Below are 14,782 nucleotides of genomic sequence, written 5' to 3'. Positions count from 1 at the left end.
TGTGTGTGTGTGTGTGTGTGTGTGTGTGTGTGTGTGTGTGTGTGTGTGTGTGTGTGTGTGTGTGTGTGTGTGTGTGTGTGTGTGTGTGTGTGTGGGCGACCATCCATTTCATTCACACCTTTGCATCCACACACACGTATGCTTACTGTCATTCACATATCCTCCTCCTCCTCCTCCTCCTCCTCCTCCTCCTCCTCCTCCTCCTCCTCCTCCTCCTCCTCCTCCTCCTCCTCCTCCTCACCACCACCACCACCACCACCACCACCATCAGACGCTACGCACTTGCAATCCTATTCAGCTCCTCACCACCACCACCACCACCACCACCACCACCGCCACCACCACCACCACCACCACCACCACCACCACCACCACGACCACCACCACGACCTCCCTTATAAGACTCAAGAGCGATTTGTGCTTTTAGTAAATCACTTCACTATATCAATGGAGTTCACTTGATTGATTGATTTATTGTATTATTACTATTATCTTTTTTTTATTTGCATTCATCCTTTCTGATTTCCTCCTCCTCCTCCTCCTCCTCCTCCTCCTCCTCCTCCTCTTCCTTTTTCTTCCCCGTTACCTCTCCAAGCGTCCCGTTCATTGTCCTCAAGGTATATTCCTCCTCCTCTTTCTCCTCCTCCTCCTCCTCCTCGTCCTCCTCCTCCTCCTCCTCCTCCTCCTCCTCCTCCTCCTCCTCCTCCTTTAGTGTGATGCGCTGGAATGGTGATTGTGCGATACGATTTACTGTTCTTCCCCGAGCATTCATCTCATTCTTCCTCCTCCTCCTCCTCCTCCTCCTCCTCCTCCTCGTCGTCCTCCTCCTCCCTCTGCCTCCCAATCCGGTCCACCCCTCCGTCCCTCCCCTCCCTCCCCCTTCCGTCCCTCTTCCTCGATATTAAGATTGATGTCATAACCTGAAATGAAAGTCTTTTAAAATATGTTAGTTTTCTGCCTTATTTATTTTTTATTTGTTTATTTTTTACTTAAATGGGAAAATATTATAATGGTGATGTGTTCTTGTTCTAATTTCTCTCCCTTTTATTCTGTTTATTTATCTCAAGAGGAAGTTTTTATTTTTTTTCATTCTGTTTATTTATTTTTTTTTTTCTCAAATTACGATGGTTCTAATTTCTCTCCCTCGTAAAAAAAGTCTAAGGGTTTTCATCTTCCCTTTTCGTTTATTGTTATAGAAGTGCCATTCTTTTATTTTTTCTCGTATATTTCTTTTTTTAACGCATTAATCTTATTCAATGTACCGCCTCTCTCTCTCTCTCTCTCTCTCTCTCTCTCTCTCTCTCTCTCTCTCTCTCTCTCTCTCTCTCTCTCTCTCTCTCTCTCTCTCTCTCTCTCTCTCTCTCTCTCTGGTACCCTCACGTACAAATTTCACCCATTTTATCTAAACCAACATCACCTAACCCACCTCCTTCTCCTCCTCTTCCTCCTCCTCCTTCTCCTCCTCCTCCTCCTCCTCCCCGGCCTCCCGCGGCGTCGGGGTGCCTGACGGAGGGCTGACGAAGGGTAACGCTGCCTTGTCTTTCAGGAGGACTCTGATGACATGCTGGCGCTGAAACTCAAGAATCCTGACGCCAACCCGTTCATTGATCCCATCCAGAAGCAGACGGTGGTGGATATGCGAGGTGGGTGTGTGGTGGATGGAGGCGTGAGAGGGACAGGGATGGTGTGTGGAGGGGACTGGTGTGTGGTGGAGGGTAGAGGTGCTGGAGGGACAGTGATGGACATGCGAGTCGAGTGTGTGGTGGTGGATGGAGGTGTGAGAGGGACAGAGTTGGTGTGTGGAGGAGATGGGTGTGTGGTAGGTATAGGTAATAGGGTGTGTGGTGGATTAGGGATGTGAGGAGGGAGGTGTGTGTGTGGGACGGGATGTGTGTGTGTGTGGGAGGGACTAAGGATGGGTGTGTGGTGGGTGTGGATAGTGTTGGATTGGCTGTGTTGTGTGTGTTTGAGTTTGTTTGAGTGTATTTGAGTGTGGTTAGGTGTGTTGAGTGTGTGAGTGTTGTGGTATGGTGAGTCTTTGTTTTTTTCTCTTTCATGTGTGTGTGTGTGTGTGTGTGTGTGTGTGTGTGTGTGTGTGTGTGTGTGTGTGTGTGTGTGTGTGAGTGTTTGCAAGTTAATTTCTTTCTTTTCTTTTCTACTTCCAATTTCTCTCAACTTAGAAAAGAAAAACATAAAATACAAGTAAAAATCTCTAATATATTGTTTCATCCATTCTCTCACAGCAAGAAATTAAAAGAAAAGTAAACTAAAGCGTTCAAACTAACTATGACATTATTTTTTACTTTTTTCATGCCTTCATATTTCCTTTGATCCTTTTTTACCTTTCTTTGGCCTTCTCTGACCTTACTTTAACCATCCTTAAACATTTATTAACATTCCTGACCTTCTTTTCACCTTAACTTACCTTCCTAACATTCTCTTAACCTTCTTGACCTACCATAATAGTCTTAAATCCTATCTTAATTTTCTAAACCTCTCATAATAGTTTTAAACTCTATTCTAACCTTCCTTGACACTCTAAACCCTCATACTGACCTTTCCAACCTTCTTTTAACCTCCCCTGACCTACCTTGACCTTCCCCAGACGTGCGGGTGCTGCAGGACATCATTGAGCAGGCGGCAGTGAACGCAGCAGGCAGAATGAGCAGAGCAAGTGATCACGGTGGTAAGTGTCATAGTCAGCCCTCTCCGTTGCCCCTTGCTCTGGCCCGCCACAGCAACCTCCTAGCCGCCCTCAGCCTGCCCTTCCGTGTTGGGTCCTTGTCTTACCTCGTAGTGTTGACTGTAGGGTATTAGCTGTTAGTGTAGTATTAGTTTGGTAGCGTGTGTGTGTGTGTGTGTGTGTGTGTGTGTGTGTGTGTGTGTGTGTGGTTGAGTAATACTTGTTTTGTAGCACTTAGCCCCGTCTCTGTATCGGTTGGTGTGCTGAGGGCGCTAGTGTATGTATGTATGTATGTTTGTTTGCATAGGCCTCCTAGTGCTACATAAATATTTAGGCCTTCAACCGTGTTTTGTGTGTTTTTTTGTGTGTTTTTGTGTTTTTGTCTTTTTTACTGCATCTTGTTCCTGTGTGTGTGTGTGTGTGTGTGTGTGTTTTAATCTTTCAGCTCTTATTGTCCTTGTTATTTTGCTGTTCTTGTCCTTGTCTTTATCTTTGTTCTTGTTCTTGTTATTTCTGTTTTTTGTTATGGAGTAATGATAAGCAGTGTTATGTAAAGTAAACCTCCTGCTGGTCTACTACTACTTCTATTACTACTACTACTACTACTACTACTACTACTACTACTACTACTACTCCTATTCATTTATTCATTTCTACTTTTCTCTCTCTCTTTCCCTGTTTTATCACTTTCTTCTTCTTCTTCTTCTTCTTCTTCTTCTTCTTCTTCTTCAACCAGCAAATTTTTACCCAGTAGTTTCTTAGCTTACAAAAATTAACGATCTGTCTTGTCTAATCCTTGTTCTCCTCCTCCTCCTCCTCCTCCTCCTCCTCCTCCTCCTCCTCCTCCTCCTATTCTACCTCCACCTTATCCTCCACTACCACCACCACTACCTCCACCGCCTCTACCACTACAACATCAACCTGACAGTAGTAGATGATGAGGGTGCGTACGATGTGATTTATTCCTTTCCCACCACACCTCCCCACCACACACCTCCACACACACACACACACACACACACACACACACACACACACACACATACACATATACACGTACATGTTTTCTCTCCTACATCGCTACCTTGGAGAGAAAATTGTGTGTGTGTGTGTGTGTGTGTGTGTGTGTGTGTGTGTGTGTGTGTGTGTGTGTGTGTGTGTCATGAGCATATTTGTCCAGCACGCTGATCACTATTCACTATTCACTGGCTAACACCACTATTTTCACTATCACCACCTGCTTACCGTCACTTTTTAATCACTATCATCACCATCACTGTAGCATATCTCTCTCCCTCTCTCTCCTTTTTTTCTCTCTCTCGCTCACTCACCGCTGATAAATCTTGCACGCACTCATAGAATTTAAAAAAGGGGACATAAATACCACTATTAATCTGTAGTTTTGATCTCTTTCCTCTGTCTTTTACTTTTCTTCATCTCACGAGCCTTCCCTCCTCTCCCTCCCTGTGCTCTGTGTCAGTCAGGGCAGCAGCGTAGCGGGAACAGACTCACCACCTCTCCTATCACGAATTATTAGCACAGTATATGTTTTAATAGTCACGCCTTGTACTTTCCCTCACGTATCTCAAAGTAATATGCAATCAGGGGTGTTTCTTTTATGTTTAGTGAGTTAAACTGATTCCTCTTGTGTTCTCTTTCTCTTAGTCTACGCATAGAATAATGTATAAGAGTAATAACATCATTTTCTCCACTACAATATCCCTTTCTCCCTCCCTCCTCCTTTCCTCCTCTCACAAGTCTTCCTTCCCAACAGCCACCTATTTCCTCCTCCTCCTCCTCCACCTCCTTCTCCCCGCCACACATTCTCTCAGTCTTGGGTGTGCGGGGAAGGGTATTATCCATGGTCATAATACGTGCATGGTCTGTCTTGTGTCTGTGTGCCTGCCTGATGCCTGCAGCCTGCACGAGTGACAGACTTGTGCATGCTTACGGAAATGGGTTAAACGCCTCCCCACGTGGCTCTCCTCCCCGTCTCTGTGCCTCTGTATGTCCAGGTGCCCTTCTCGTGAGGCTCTCTGGCGGCAGGGCTCAGTGTTGGGAAGGGGAGGTGGTGCTGGCTTGTCATAAAGGTCTGTATTCTTAAACGTTTTGGTGTCTGACGAAAAAAAAAATAAATAACTGATCAAAAAATTATTCTGGATTCAATGGGAATTATGAATAAAAATGAAGATAGCAGCAATTATAACACTCACCAGATGAAGTTATTGGAGTTGTCAATATACGAGTGATACATTTTGATCAGCATTCAGCATCGCCAGTCGTAAAACACCAATGCGAATTTGACTTTCCTGGTGAGATGACAGAACGCTAAGAACACAGACCAACCAGGTAACTTTGTGTGTGTGCTGCCCCTCACCCATGCCCCGCCCCCAGCCCCCAGCCCCGGTGTGTCGCGATCAGTGATGGTGGCTGGGGTGTCCGGGGCATGGGTTGGGGGCTGTGACGCAGAGGGGGATCTTAAACAGGCAGACAGGACGCCCTGCCAGAGAACTGCATCACCACCGCCACCAGCAGCAGCCTGTCTCACCACCGCCGCTGCCGCCATCACCACCTGGCCTGCCCCTGCACCACACACACACACACACACACACACACACACACACACACACACACACACACACACACACACACACACACATACACACGGCCTCGTGGTGAGTGTGGCAGACTAAAATTCTTCTCTTGCTCTGTTTACACTGACGCACCTCCCTCCAGTCTGGGTCGGCTGGCGAAGCACTCACTCACTGTCGCCTCACTCTCTTCTCACCGCCGCCGGGCCGCCTCCGTATGAACCAAGTCTTGCCAAGGCCGGTGACGCTTTTCAAAGAATTTTCCTATTTTTTCACCATCTCACATTTGCTTCTCAGACTTTAAGTGATTCAAGATGTTCTCACTCTCTGATAATTAGTAAAGGAGTCTCGTGAAGTGTTGTGTTGGTATTCAGTGGGTAGGACTGAAGTGTAGGGCAGTGTGCGTAGGCAAGGGTGAGGTCACTAACCCAGCCTGTTGGCGATAAAGCTTAATTCTTTCCCCCAGCAGCGCGACCAGAGGATGGAGGCACAGTGTCTTTAACTTGTCTGATATTTTGACTAACTCTTCATTTCTTTACTCTCTCCAACCCCCGGATCCCCCTCTCGGAGCTTGTCTGTGTCTGTGTAGGTCGGGGCCCGTCACCTTCCTCACGCTTAGTCACTGCCAAGGCTCCTCAAGGACGGGGCAAGCCTGTGCCGCAAGGGTGCAACAGGCCCTCAGGTGACGCGCCCCGCCCGCCCCTTGTAGACACTAGTTGCTGTGCCGTCCTCCTCCAGGGTCCGAGATCCATTACTAACACATTTTATAGTTTCTATCTATTATTTCTCCGCAGAAGAGGAGGAAGAATCCTTTAAGGAAAAACTCAAGAAAAAGCTATTAGAATATTTGCTGAAATGCATAGACCTCTTTTGTGTGTGGGACTGTTGTTCGGTTTGGAATAAGTTTGCCAAGCTGGTGGAGCTGCTGGTGTTCGACCCGTTCGTGGAGCTGTTCATCACGCTGTGTATCGTCGTCAACACGCTCTTCATGGCTATGGACCACTACGGCATGAACTGCAGCTTCGACCACTTCCTCAAGATGGGAAACTACGTGAGTACCAGGACTCCCTTGCTTTGCCCTCCCTCTCCACTCCTCCCACTTCCCTCTTCCCTCCCCTATTCCTTCACTCCATCTCCTTCTCCCTCAGTCCCCGTCAGTCCCACCAAAACTAGCAGCAAGTCTCTGTCCAGCCATGTCTCTGCCTCACATTCTTCCCCCTCACGCTACTCTCGCCCCTGTGTGGTGATCTGCTTGCCATGGACGAGTCTGGTGAGTGTGTATTGGTATTTTTGCTCCACTCGTGTTGCCTTCATCTCGTCCTGCGGCTCATGGACAAGTCTCAGTTCTTATTCCTTTCCTCAGATACAAATTACTTTCCTTTCCGTGTTGTTTGTCTTCCTTCGTGTCCAAGCCGCTCTTTTTTTTTTTTTTTTTTTTTGTTATCTTTCTTTTAAACTCAGTCAGTCTTTGTCTTGTGGGTTGTGTCTTTTTTTCATTATTCGTGCCTCATACTTTTTTTTTCCTTTACTTCCTCGTCTTTATTGTATTCTTTCTATCACCTTTCGTCTTGATTCACCCCAGCCTTTTTCTCTGTTTCTCCATTCAGGTATCACTATTTCAAACTTTAACCTCCCTCCTTCTTCCATTTCCCTGCCACAGTTCTTCACGGCGACATTCAGCATCGAGTGTTTCCTCAAGATCATCGCCATGAGTCCTAAGTACTACCTGCAGGAGGGCTGGAACATTTTCGACTTCATCATCGTGTTTCTCTCCCTCCTCGAGCTGGGCCTCGCCAACGTCTCCGGCCTCTCCGTCCTCCGATCTTTCAGGCTGGTCAGTGCTTCTCTCAGTCCTCTCCTAATCTTCTCTAGCATTCACTTACCCTCCCTTAAAACTCTTTCACTAGGGTATGCAAAATTTCACAGCACTAGAAGCAATGGATGGGGTCCAATTTGGGGCAGTTTTTGTTTTACATTTCGCTTATTATCGAGATTTTTTAACTGTTGGTATTACTGAGAGGGTGATGGGTATGTCTGACTGTGTGTCTCTTCATTTGATCATTCGTGCTTTGTGTGTGTGTGTGTGTGTGTGTGTGTGTGTGTGTGTGTGTGTGTGTGTGTGTGTGTCTTGCAGTCATCACCCACCACAGCGACCATAACCCCCCGTCCCTCCCCCAGCTTCGAGTGTTCAAGCTGGCTAAGTCTTGGCCCACGCTCAACCTGCTTATCTCCATCATGGGGAAGACGGTGGGCGCCCTGGGTAACCTCACCTTCGTGTTGTGCATCATCATCTTCATCTTTGCCGTCATGGGTATGCAGCTCTTCGGCAAAAACTACACAGGTGCGTATGTGTTGGTGTTGTGTTGGTGTTGCTCTGTAGGCTAATTGTTCATATTGCTACGTACGCTCCTTTCGCCTCCCAGCCAAGTGTGATTGTTGGGTGAAGCTGTAGAGAATGTGTGGCTCGTTTGGTTGAAGTCTACCGTGGATGCTGTAACTGGGGTTTATGACTGCTACTACTACTACTACTGCTACTACTACTAGTACTACTACTACTACTACTACTGCTGCTGCTACTGCTGCTACTACTACTACTACTACTACTACTACTACTACTACTACTACTACTACTACTACTACTACTACTACTACTACAACGTCACCTTCTACATGCTTGCCTCCTCTTCCTCCACAGAAAACGTAATGATGTTCCCTCCCAACCCTGACGGTCAACTGCCGCGGTGGAACTTCACAGATTTCATGCACTCGTTCATGATCGTGTTCCGTGTGCTGTGCGGGGAGTGGATCGAGAGTATGTGGGACTGTATGGTGGTGTGTGACCTCTCCTGCATCCCCTTCTTTATGGCCACCGTCATCATCGGAAACTTGGTGGTGAGTGAGACTGGCAGGCGAGGGGGTGAGCAGGTGAGATGTGACACTGAGCGTAGAGAAGAAAATAGTGCAGGTAGTGAGAGAGAAAAGAAGGAAAGGGAGTTGTGGAATGGATAGGAGAGAGTAAATAAGAAGTGTGCGAGGTTTAGGGATGATCTGGTTGTGACGCAAGGGGAAAGAAAGGAAAAAAAAGGAGCAACTAAGACTGATTTAAGTTTTAGTGTTGTATGGCTGATAAAAAGAGGGATTAAAATTTCTGTGAAGTTTTGAGACAATTTCACAGTGATGCAGGAAGAAAGAGTTCAAAGAATGAATTTAAAGATTAGGAACGAGACTAAGAAATAACGTGTAAAAGATTAGAATACAGTGTTACCTTACCCTCACACCAGTTCACACACCCTCACCCCTCTCCCCTCTCCTCACACAATCTCCCCTCACAGGTACTCAACCTCTTCCTGGCTCTTCTGCTGAGCAGCTTCGGCGCCTCCAACCTTTCGGCGCCTCCCTCTGACGGCGACACCAACAAGCTGGCTGAGGCTTTCGACCGCATCGCCCGCTTCAAGGCGTGGGTGAAGCGCACGGTGCTCAATGGCCTGAAGCACGTGCGGGCTAAGCTGACCAATCAAATAAGCGACCAAACACCAGGTGGGCCTCCCCTTTCCCCCGCATTGCCGCAACACCGAACGCCACCACCACTGCCACCACCTCCACCACCGCCGCCGCCGCCGCTGCTGCTGCTGCCGCTATACTGCTCACTGCCATTCTTTTCCTTTCCTTTTTTACTTGATACTGTCACTGCCACTCTCTGTCACTCACCACACGGTTATCGCTACCGCCACCGCCACTGCCATCTCTCTCTCTCTCTCTCTCTCTCTCTCTCTCTCTCTCTCTCTCTCTCTCTCTCTCTCTCTCTCTCTCTCTCTCTCTCTCTCAGCCACCATCTTCAATGCAGACTTCTTGATGCACGATTTTTTTTCTATTTCCTCTTGATTCAAGAATGGCTACTCTTGTTATCCACACACACACACACACACACACACACACACACACACACACACACACACACACACACACACACACACACACACCTCTACTTGCCCGATACGCACTTTTTTCCCCTTGCACTTCTTTCCTCCTTCCGTGATATGAGACACTTTGCAGTACTCCTTAAGTCTCCCACCTCTAGTATGTAACCCCGTGAAATATACGACCATATGATACAGTAGCACAGACCTAAGCAGAGGAGGTACGCGAGAGGTAGTGATAGATAGTCCAGTCCTAGCTATAGACCACTTGATACTTACTACTATTACTATGCACTTTAGATTTTTTCTCCTTTTTTGACTAGTCTGCATAATGATCTCGCAGCTTGCAACTATTATTATTTTTTTAATGAAGCACCGCACGGCACCTTTTTAAAAATCAATTCTTTACGTAGATATAAGAGTAAATTTAAGTAGTAGTCAGTTTTACAGCATTTAGAAACAAAAGCATAGTCACGTAGAGCATTACCGTTCAGAAAACAACGATAAAGAGTAGAAGTAGAGAAAGTAGAACGTTAGAACGCAATACAGGAGCAAAATAGAAGCTGTAGTAGACATGACCGTGCACTGAGGTAAGAAGAAAGACTAGAACAGCCATGAAGCTTGAAGTAGTGTACGTATGTAGACTAACGGCAGAGCTGGATAGAACAGATAGAGGAGAGACAGAGCAGCAGCAGAGAGAGTAGAGCCTAGAGGTAGAGCAGAGCCAGGATAGCAACGGGACAGTGGCTAGAGTAGTGAGACAGTGTTGATGCGGCGTGTTCCAGACGGACGGGACATGGAGGGAGGACATTCTGATGGACGGACAGACGGGCAACAAGAAGCTTCCCAAAGATCACACGCAGGTTGACATCCCCATGGACGGCTTCGATCTGCCTGGTGAGAGTATGTTTACCGCTGGCTTTTGTTGATACGCTCTCTCTCTCTCTCTCTCTCTCTCTCTCTCTCTCTCTCTCTCTCTCTCTCTCTCTCTCTCTCTCTCTCTCTCTCTCTCTCTTTTGTGGACTTATCTGTACGTATATTGAACATAGCCACATTCCTTTTAGTATTAGCCCCACATACAGCAATATTGTCCACTAACTAACAACGTATTCTTCTCTTTTGTCCCTTTCTTTCACCATTCCCTACTCATTCATTCCTCCACACTTGCTAACACTTCCTCACCTTGTCTCTCTTTTTCTATCCCCATTCCCTGTCTGCTCAATCGTCCACTTGCCAATACTTTCTCATGTCTATCTTTTCATCCCATTTCCCGTCTGTTCAATCTTCCACACTTGCCAACACATCCTCCCATACTCCCTCACCTCGTCCCTGGCTATCTTCCCCTACTCTGCACGTGCCCTCTCCCGCAGACGGCAAGATGAAGAACATCAACACGGTGATCAACACGAAGTACATCGGGAACTCGGTCTCCATTGATAACCGGGACGTGGCGATCATCGAGAACGACTACGGGAACAACAAGAAGGCGAAGCGGCTGGAGGAGGACGCTCTGAGCAACAACTCCCTCGGCTCGCACCAGCACCGAAAGTTGAAAAGCGACAGCGGGAGTCACAAGGGCTCGACGGAGACTGTAGACGACGGAGAGGAGAAGAGAGATGCCAGTAAGGAGGACTTCGACGATGGTATGCGTCTTGATGGTACTCTCACCAGCACTCTGTCCTCGTTTTTCGTTACGTACTCTAGTGATTTAAGGACAGAGGGGGAGGGGTACATGCACACGTACACACTGACACGTACATACACACACACTACTTACACGTACACGTACACTCACACACACGCTTCAAGGTTCGTCTGGTGTGTCGGGGTGGGATGCCGCGGTGGTGGGTGATGCTGTTGATGCTGTTGCTGCCGCTGCTGTCGTTGCCTTCCATCTGTCACCGCCGCAGCTGCCGCCACGAGCACCACCACTGCTGCTATCCACCTCCACCACCACCGCTAACCACTCACACCAACACCGCTCACACACCTTCCGCGTCTCGCCTCAGTGCTTGTAGATTATAGTCTTTTCCCTCATTTCATCTCCCCCCACCACCTCCACGACCTCCTCCTCCACGCCCCGCCCCGCCCCGACCTCGAGTTACTCCAAACCTCCCGCGTGACTGAAGCATTACCTGAGTCACCTGTTTTTGTCTGTGTGTCTGTCAGTGAAGCGTTGAGGCCAGACCCGTGAAGACGCCCCTTCCACCCTCCCCTTCACCTCATGCTGCGTGGTGGCACAAGAGTATTAACAGTCTGCCTCTCTTCCCCATCATCTCCCCACTTCCCCTTCCTTCCCTTCACTATTGACAGTTGTTCAGTTTTTTCATGCTATCCTCCCCATACCCCCTCCTCCTCCTCCTCCTCCTCCTCCTCCTCCTCCTCCAGTTTCTCTCTCCTCTTTCCATCATTCCCTCCAGTTTTGCCACCACGCAGCATCCGAAAGAGTGAGCAGCCAGTGAGATAGATAGATAGATAGATAGATAGATAGATAGAGAGAGAGAGAGAGAGAGAGAGAGAGAGAGAGAGAGAGAGAGAGAGAGAGGAGGTCAAGGCTGCTCACTCATTGCATGTTTAAGATTATATTTTATTTAATTTTCTGCTCACTTGGCTCACCACCACCGTCACCACACTACCACCACCATCACCTTTACTACTACTGCTGATAATGACAATAATAATAATAATAATAATAATAATAATAATGATGATAATGATGATAATGATAATAATAATAATAGTAATAAGACTAATGATCACCACCACCATCTCTACAGTAGTTACCATCACCAGCACCTTCCATCACCACCACTACCATCACCACACACTCAATTCCCACGAGTACGAACACTACCACTACCACACTCATCACCACTACACCACCACCACCACCACCAGTCATCACCACAGCAGTAAAAGAACCGGAAGACACACTCATCACACAGTAGCAGAGGGGGTGGGGACAGTCACGTGGATGAATTAAGCAGTAGTAGTAGTGGTGGTGATGGTGGTGGTGGTGAATATAGACATAACTAGTGGTGAAGCTTATGCCTCAGTGATGTTGAGTGAAGGAACCACCACAGCCCACAGGAACACAGGACAAACAGTGGCTGGGTGTGGCTGGCTGCTGCTGTGCCCTGCTGTGCCATGCTGTGTCCTGCTGTGTCCTGCTAATGGTGGCGCTGACTAGGACACTAACGCTACCTTCCTTTCCCTTCTCTTAGTGTCTCCTTCCTCCTCCTCCTCCTCTCCTCCTCCTCCTCAGTGCTACGGGGGACTGCCTGACAGGAGGAGATGCTGATGATGATGATGATGTCCCATGTGTTTTTTGTACGGGCCACCTAAGTCTTACCTGCGTTTTTTTGCACCTGTTCTTTTATTCTCTATTTTTTTTTTTTAAGGCACATTTTCTTATAAATTCATTCACTGCTCTATGCTCTTGTCAGTCTCCCCTTACCTCCCCTCCCTATGTCTCTAAGGTACTTTATTTCTCTCTCTCTCTCTCTCTCTCTCTCTCTCTCTCTCTCTCTCTCTCTCTCTCTCTCTCTCTCTCTCTCTCTCTCCACCCCAGCACCAGACACCCCAGCTCCCCGTAGGTCACCACAAGGGCGTGCTACAAGTGGTTATTTTTGCAGATCACGGCGGGAGCGGCGACGAGGGGGAGCTGGAAGAGGACGATGGCCAGGGAGCGGGGCCCATCATGGATACTGGAAGCGACGCGGCCCTGGACTATCCCTCCGACTGTTTCAAGGAGGCGTGCTACACCAGATGGCCCTTTTGTGCGGTAAGCTGCTGGAGAGAAAAAGAGAGAGAGAGAGAGAGAGAGAGAGAGAGAGAGAGAGAGAGAGAGAGGGAGGGGAGAGGGAGAGTCTTCATAATTGACACCTAAACGTGGTATAGCTATCGTGAGACAAAATGCAATCACTAGAACTCTTTATACTACAGAAACTTCCAGTGTAGCCTTGACTGGAATGATGAGACACACTCCTGTAGTAATAGAGAGTGGAGGGATAAGCTGGTGGATGCACATTAATAGCCTGCCTCGTATGTATGAGTTAGTGTTCCCTCTCTTCTCTATATCTCATGATTTCGTAGAGCAGCTCGTCTTTTGTCTATTCCCTTGTCTTGCGCCGTGTGTTGACCGCCGCCTCCTCCCCACAGGGCGACCCAGAATCCCCGTTCTGGCAGGGCTGGGGTCACCTCCGGCTGAAGACCTACCAGCTGATTGAGAACAAGTACTTTGAGACTGCTGTGATCACCATGATTCTGCTGTCCTCCCTGGCCCTGGCTGCGGAAGACGTCAATCTGAAGGGACGGCCAGCGCTGCAGGATATCCTCTACTACATGGATCGCATCTTTACCGTCATCTTTTTCATTGAGATGTTGATCAAGTGGGTCGCTCTCGGGTTTGCCAAGTACTTCACGAACGCATGGTGCTGGCTTGACTTCCTCATTGTGATGGTGAGTGACTCTGTATTACTGTTTGTGTGTGTGTGTGTGTGTGTGTGTGTGTGTGTGTGTGTGTGTGTGTGTGTGTCGGGCCGGCGTGTCGTGACTGATTGCTGTGTTGCAGGTGTCGCTGATCAACCTTGTGGCAACGCTGGCTGGCGGAGGCAAGATTCAGGCTTTCAAGACCATGAGAACCCTGCGAGCCTTGAGGCCACTGAGAGCCCTGTCCAGGATGCAGGGCATGAGGGTGCGTGCTGACACTACTCCCTTGCGTTTTATTTCACCAGTTTGCCACAGTCCTTATACATTAAAGGAAGACTGGTATTTGTGTGTGTCTGGTGAGCACAACAGTGACGTCTTCTGGTCCGCAGGTTGTGGTGAACGCCTTGGTGGGAGCCATTCCCTCCATCGTGAACGTGCTGCTGGTGTGTCTCATCTTCTGGCTCATCTTTGCCATCATGGGCGTCCAGCTGTTCAATGGAAGGTACCACAAGGTGAGTCTCCCTCTCATTTTTCACACTCTCCTTTCTTTATACACTCATGCACCTCACACCACCTCATGCACCTCACAACAAGGGCAATCTCATCTCCCTGCTCTTTATTCTCTCTATCTTACTTCTCTCAATTCTCTCACTCATTTACACACCCGTACACCTCTCCCCTCGCCCTCAAACAGTGCATTGACGAAGGACGAAACAATCTAATCTCTGTTCTTCCTTTCTTAACCCTCTCAACTCACTGTCCTCTCCGCCTCGTTCCCCCACACTGCATTGAGGAAGAGAACAATCTAATCTCTGTCCTTCCTTTCTTAACCCTCTCAACTCACTGTCCTCTCGCCTCGTTCCCTCACAGTGTATTGACGAAGAGGGAAACAAGCTGAACGCAGAGATCGTGCCGGACCACCAAATGTGCGACATCATGAACTATTCTTGGGTGAACAGCGAGGTGCACTTCGACCACGTGGGCATGGCGTACCTGGCGCTCTTCCAGGTGGCCACGTGGAAAGGCTGGATCCAGATTATGAACGACGCCATTGATGCTACCCAGGTGTCTTGTTTGTTCATTTGTTTGTAGGATAGGAAAGAGAGGTTAAGGGAAGAATGTGTGTGTGTGTGTGTGTGTGTGTGTGTGTGTGTGTGTGT

The 14,782-nt window shown here is 48.1% G+C and overlaps 1 protein-coding gene across 1 annotated transcript in view; it reads left to right on the top strand.

Moving 5' to 3' along the window:
- Positions 1 to 14,782, top strand: part of LOC123509629 (sodium channel protein para-like) — a 91,220-nt gene that overhangs the window by 66,941 nt on the left and 9,497 nt on the right. Inside the window, 15 exon segments of the mRNA XM_045264062.1 lie at positions 1,547 to 1,643; positions 2,606 to 2,686; positions 6,069 to 6,325; positions 6,935 to 7,108; positions 7,453 to 7,615; positions 7,970 to 8,166; positions 8,607 to 8,811; positions 9,977 to 9,992; positions 9,994 to 10,088; positions 10,562 to 10,849; positions 12,827 to 12,975; positions 13,353 to 13,652; positions 13,765 to 13,887; positions 14,012 to 14,134; positions 14,493 to 14,687. Of these exon segments, the coding sequence (XP_045119997.1) occupies positions 1,547 to 1,643; positions 2,606 to 2,686; positions 6,069 to 6,325; positions 6,935 to 7,108; positions 7,453 to 7,615; positions 7,970 to 8,166; positions 8,607 to 8,811; positions 9,977 to 9,992; positions 9,994 to 10,088; positions 10,562 to 10,849; positions 12,827 to 12,975; positions 13,353 to 13,652; positions 13,765 to 13,887; positions 14,012 to 14,134; positions 14,493 to 14,687 (2,463 nt within the window).

This window comes from Portunus trituberculatus, chromosome 27 (assembly GCF_017591435.1).
Source record: "Portunus trituberculatus isolate SZX2019 chromosome 27, ASM1759143v1, whole genome shotgun sequence".
NCBI classification, from domain to species: domain Eukaryota; kingdom Metazoa; phylum Arthropoda; class Malacostraca; order Decapoda; family Portunidae; genus Portunus; species Portunus trituberculatus.
This window is presented reverse-complemented; position numbering and strand designations above follow the sequence as displayed.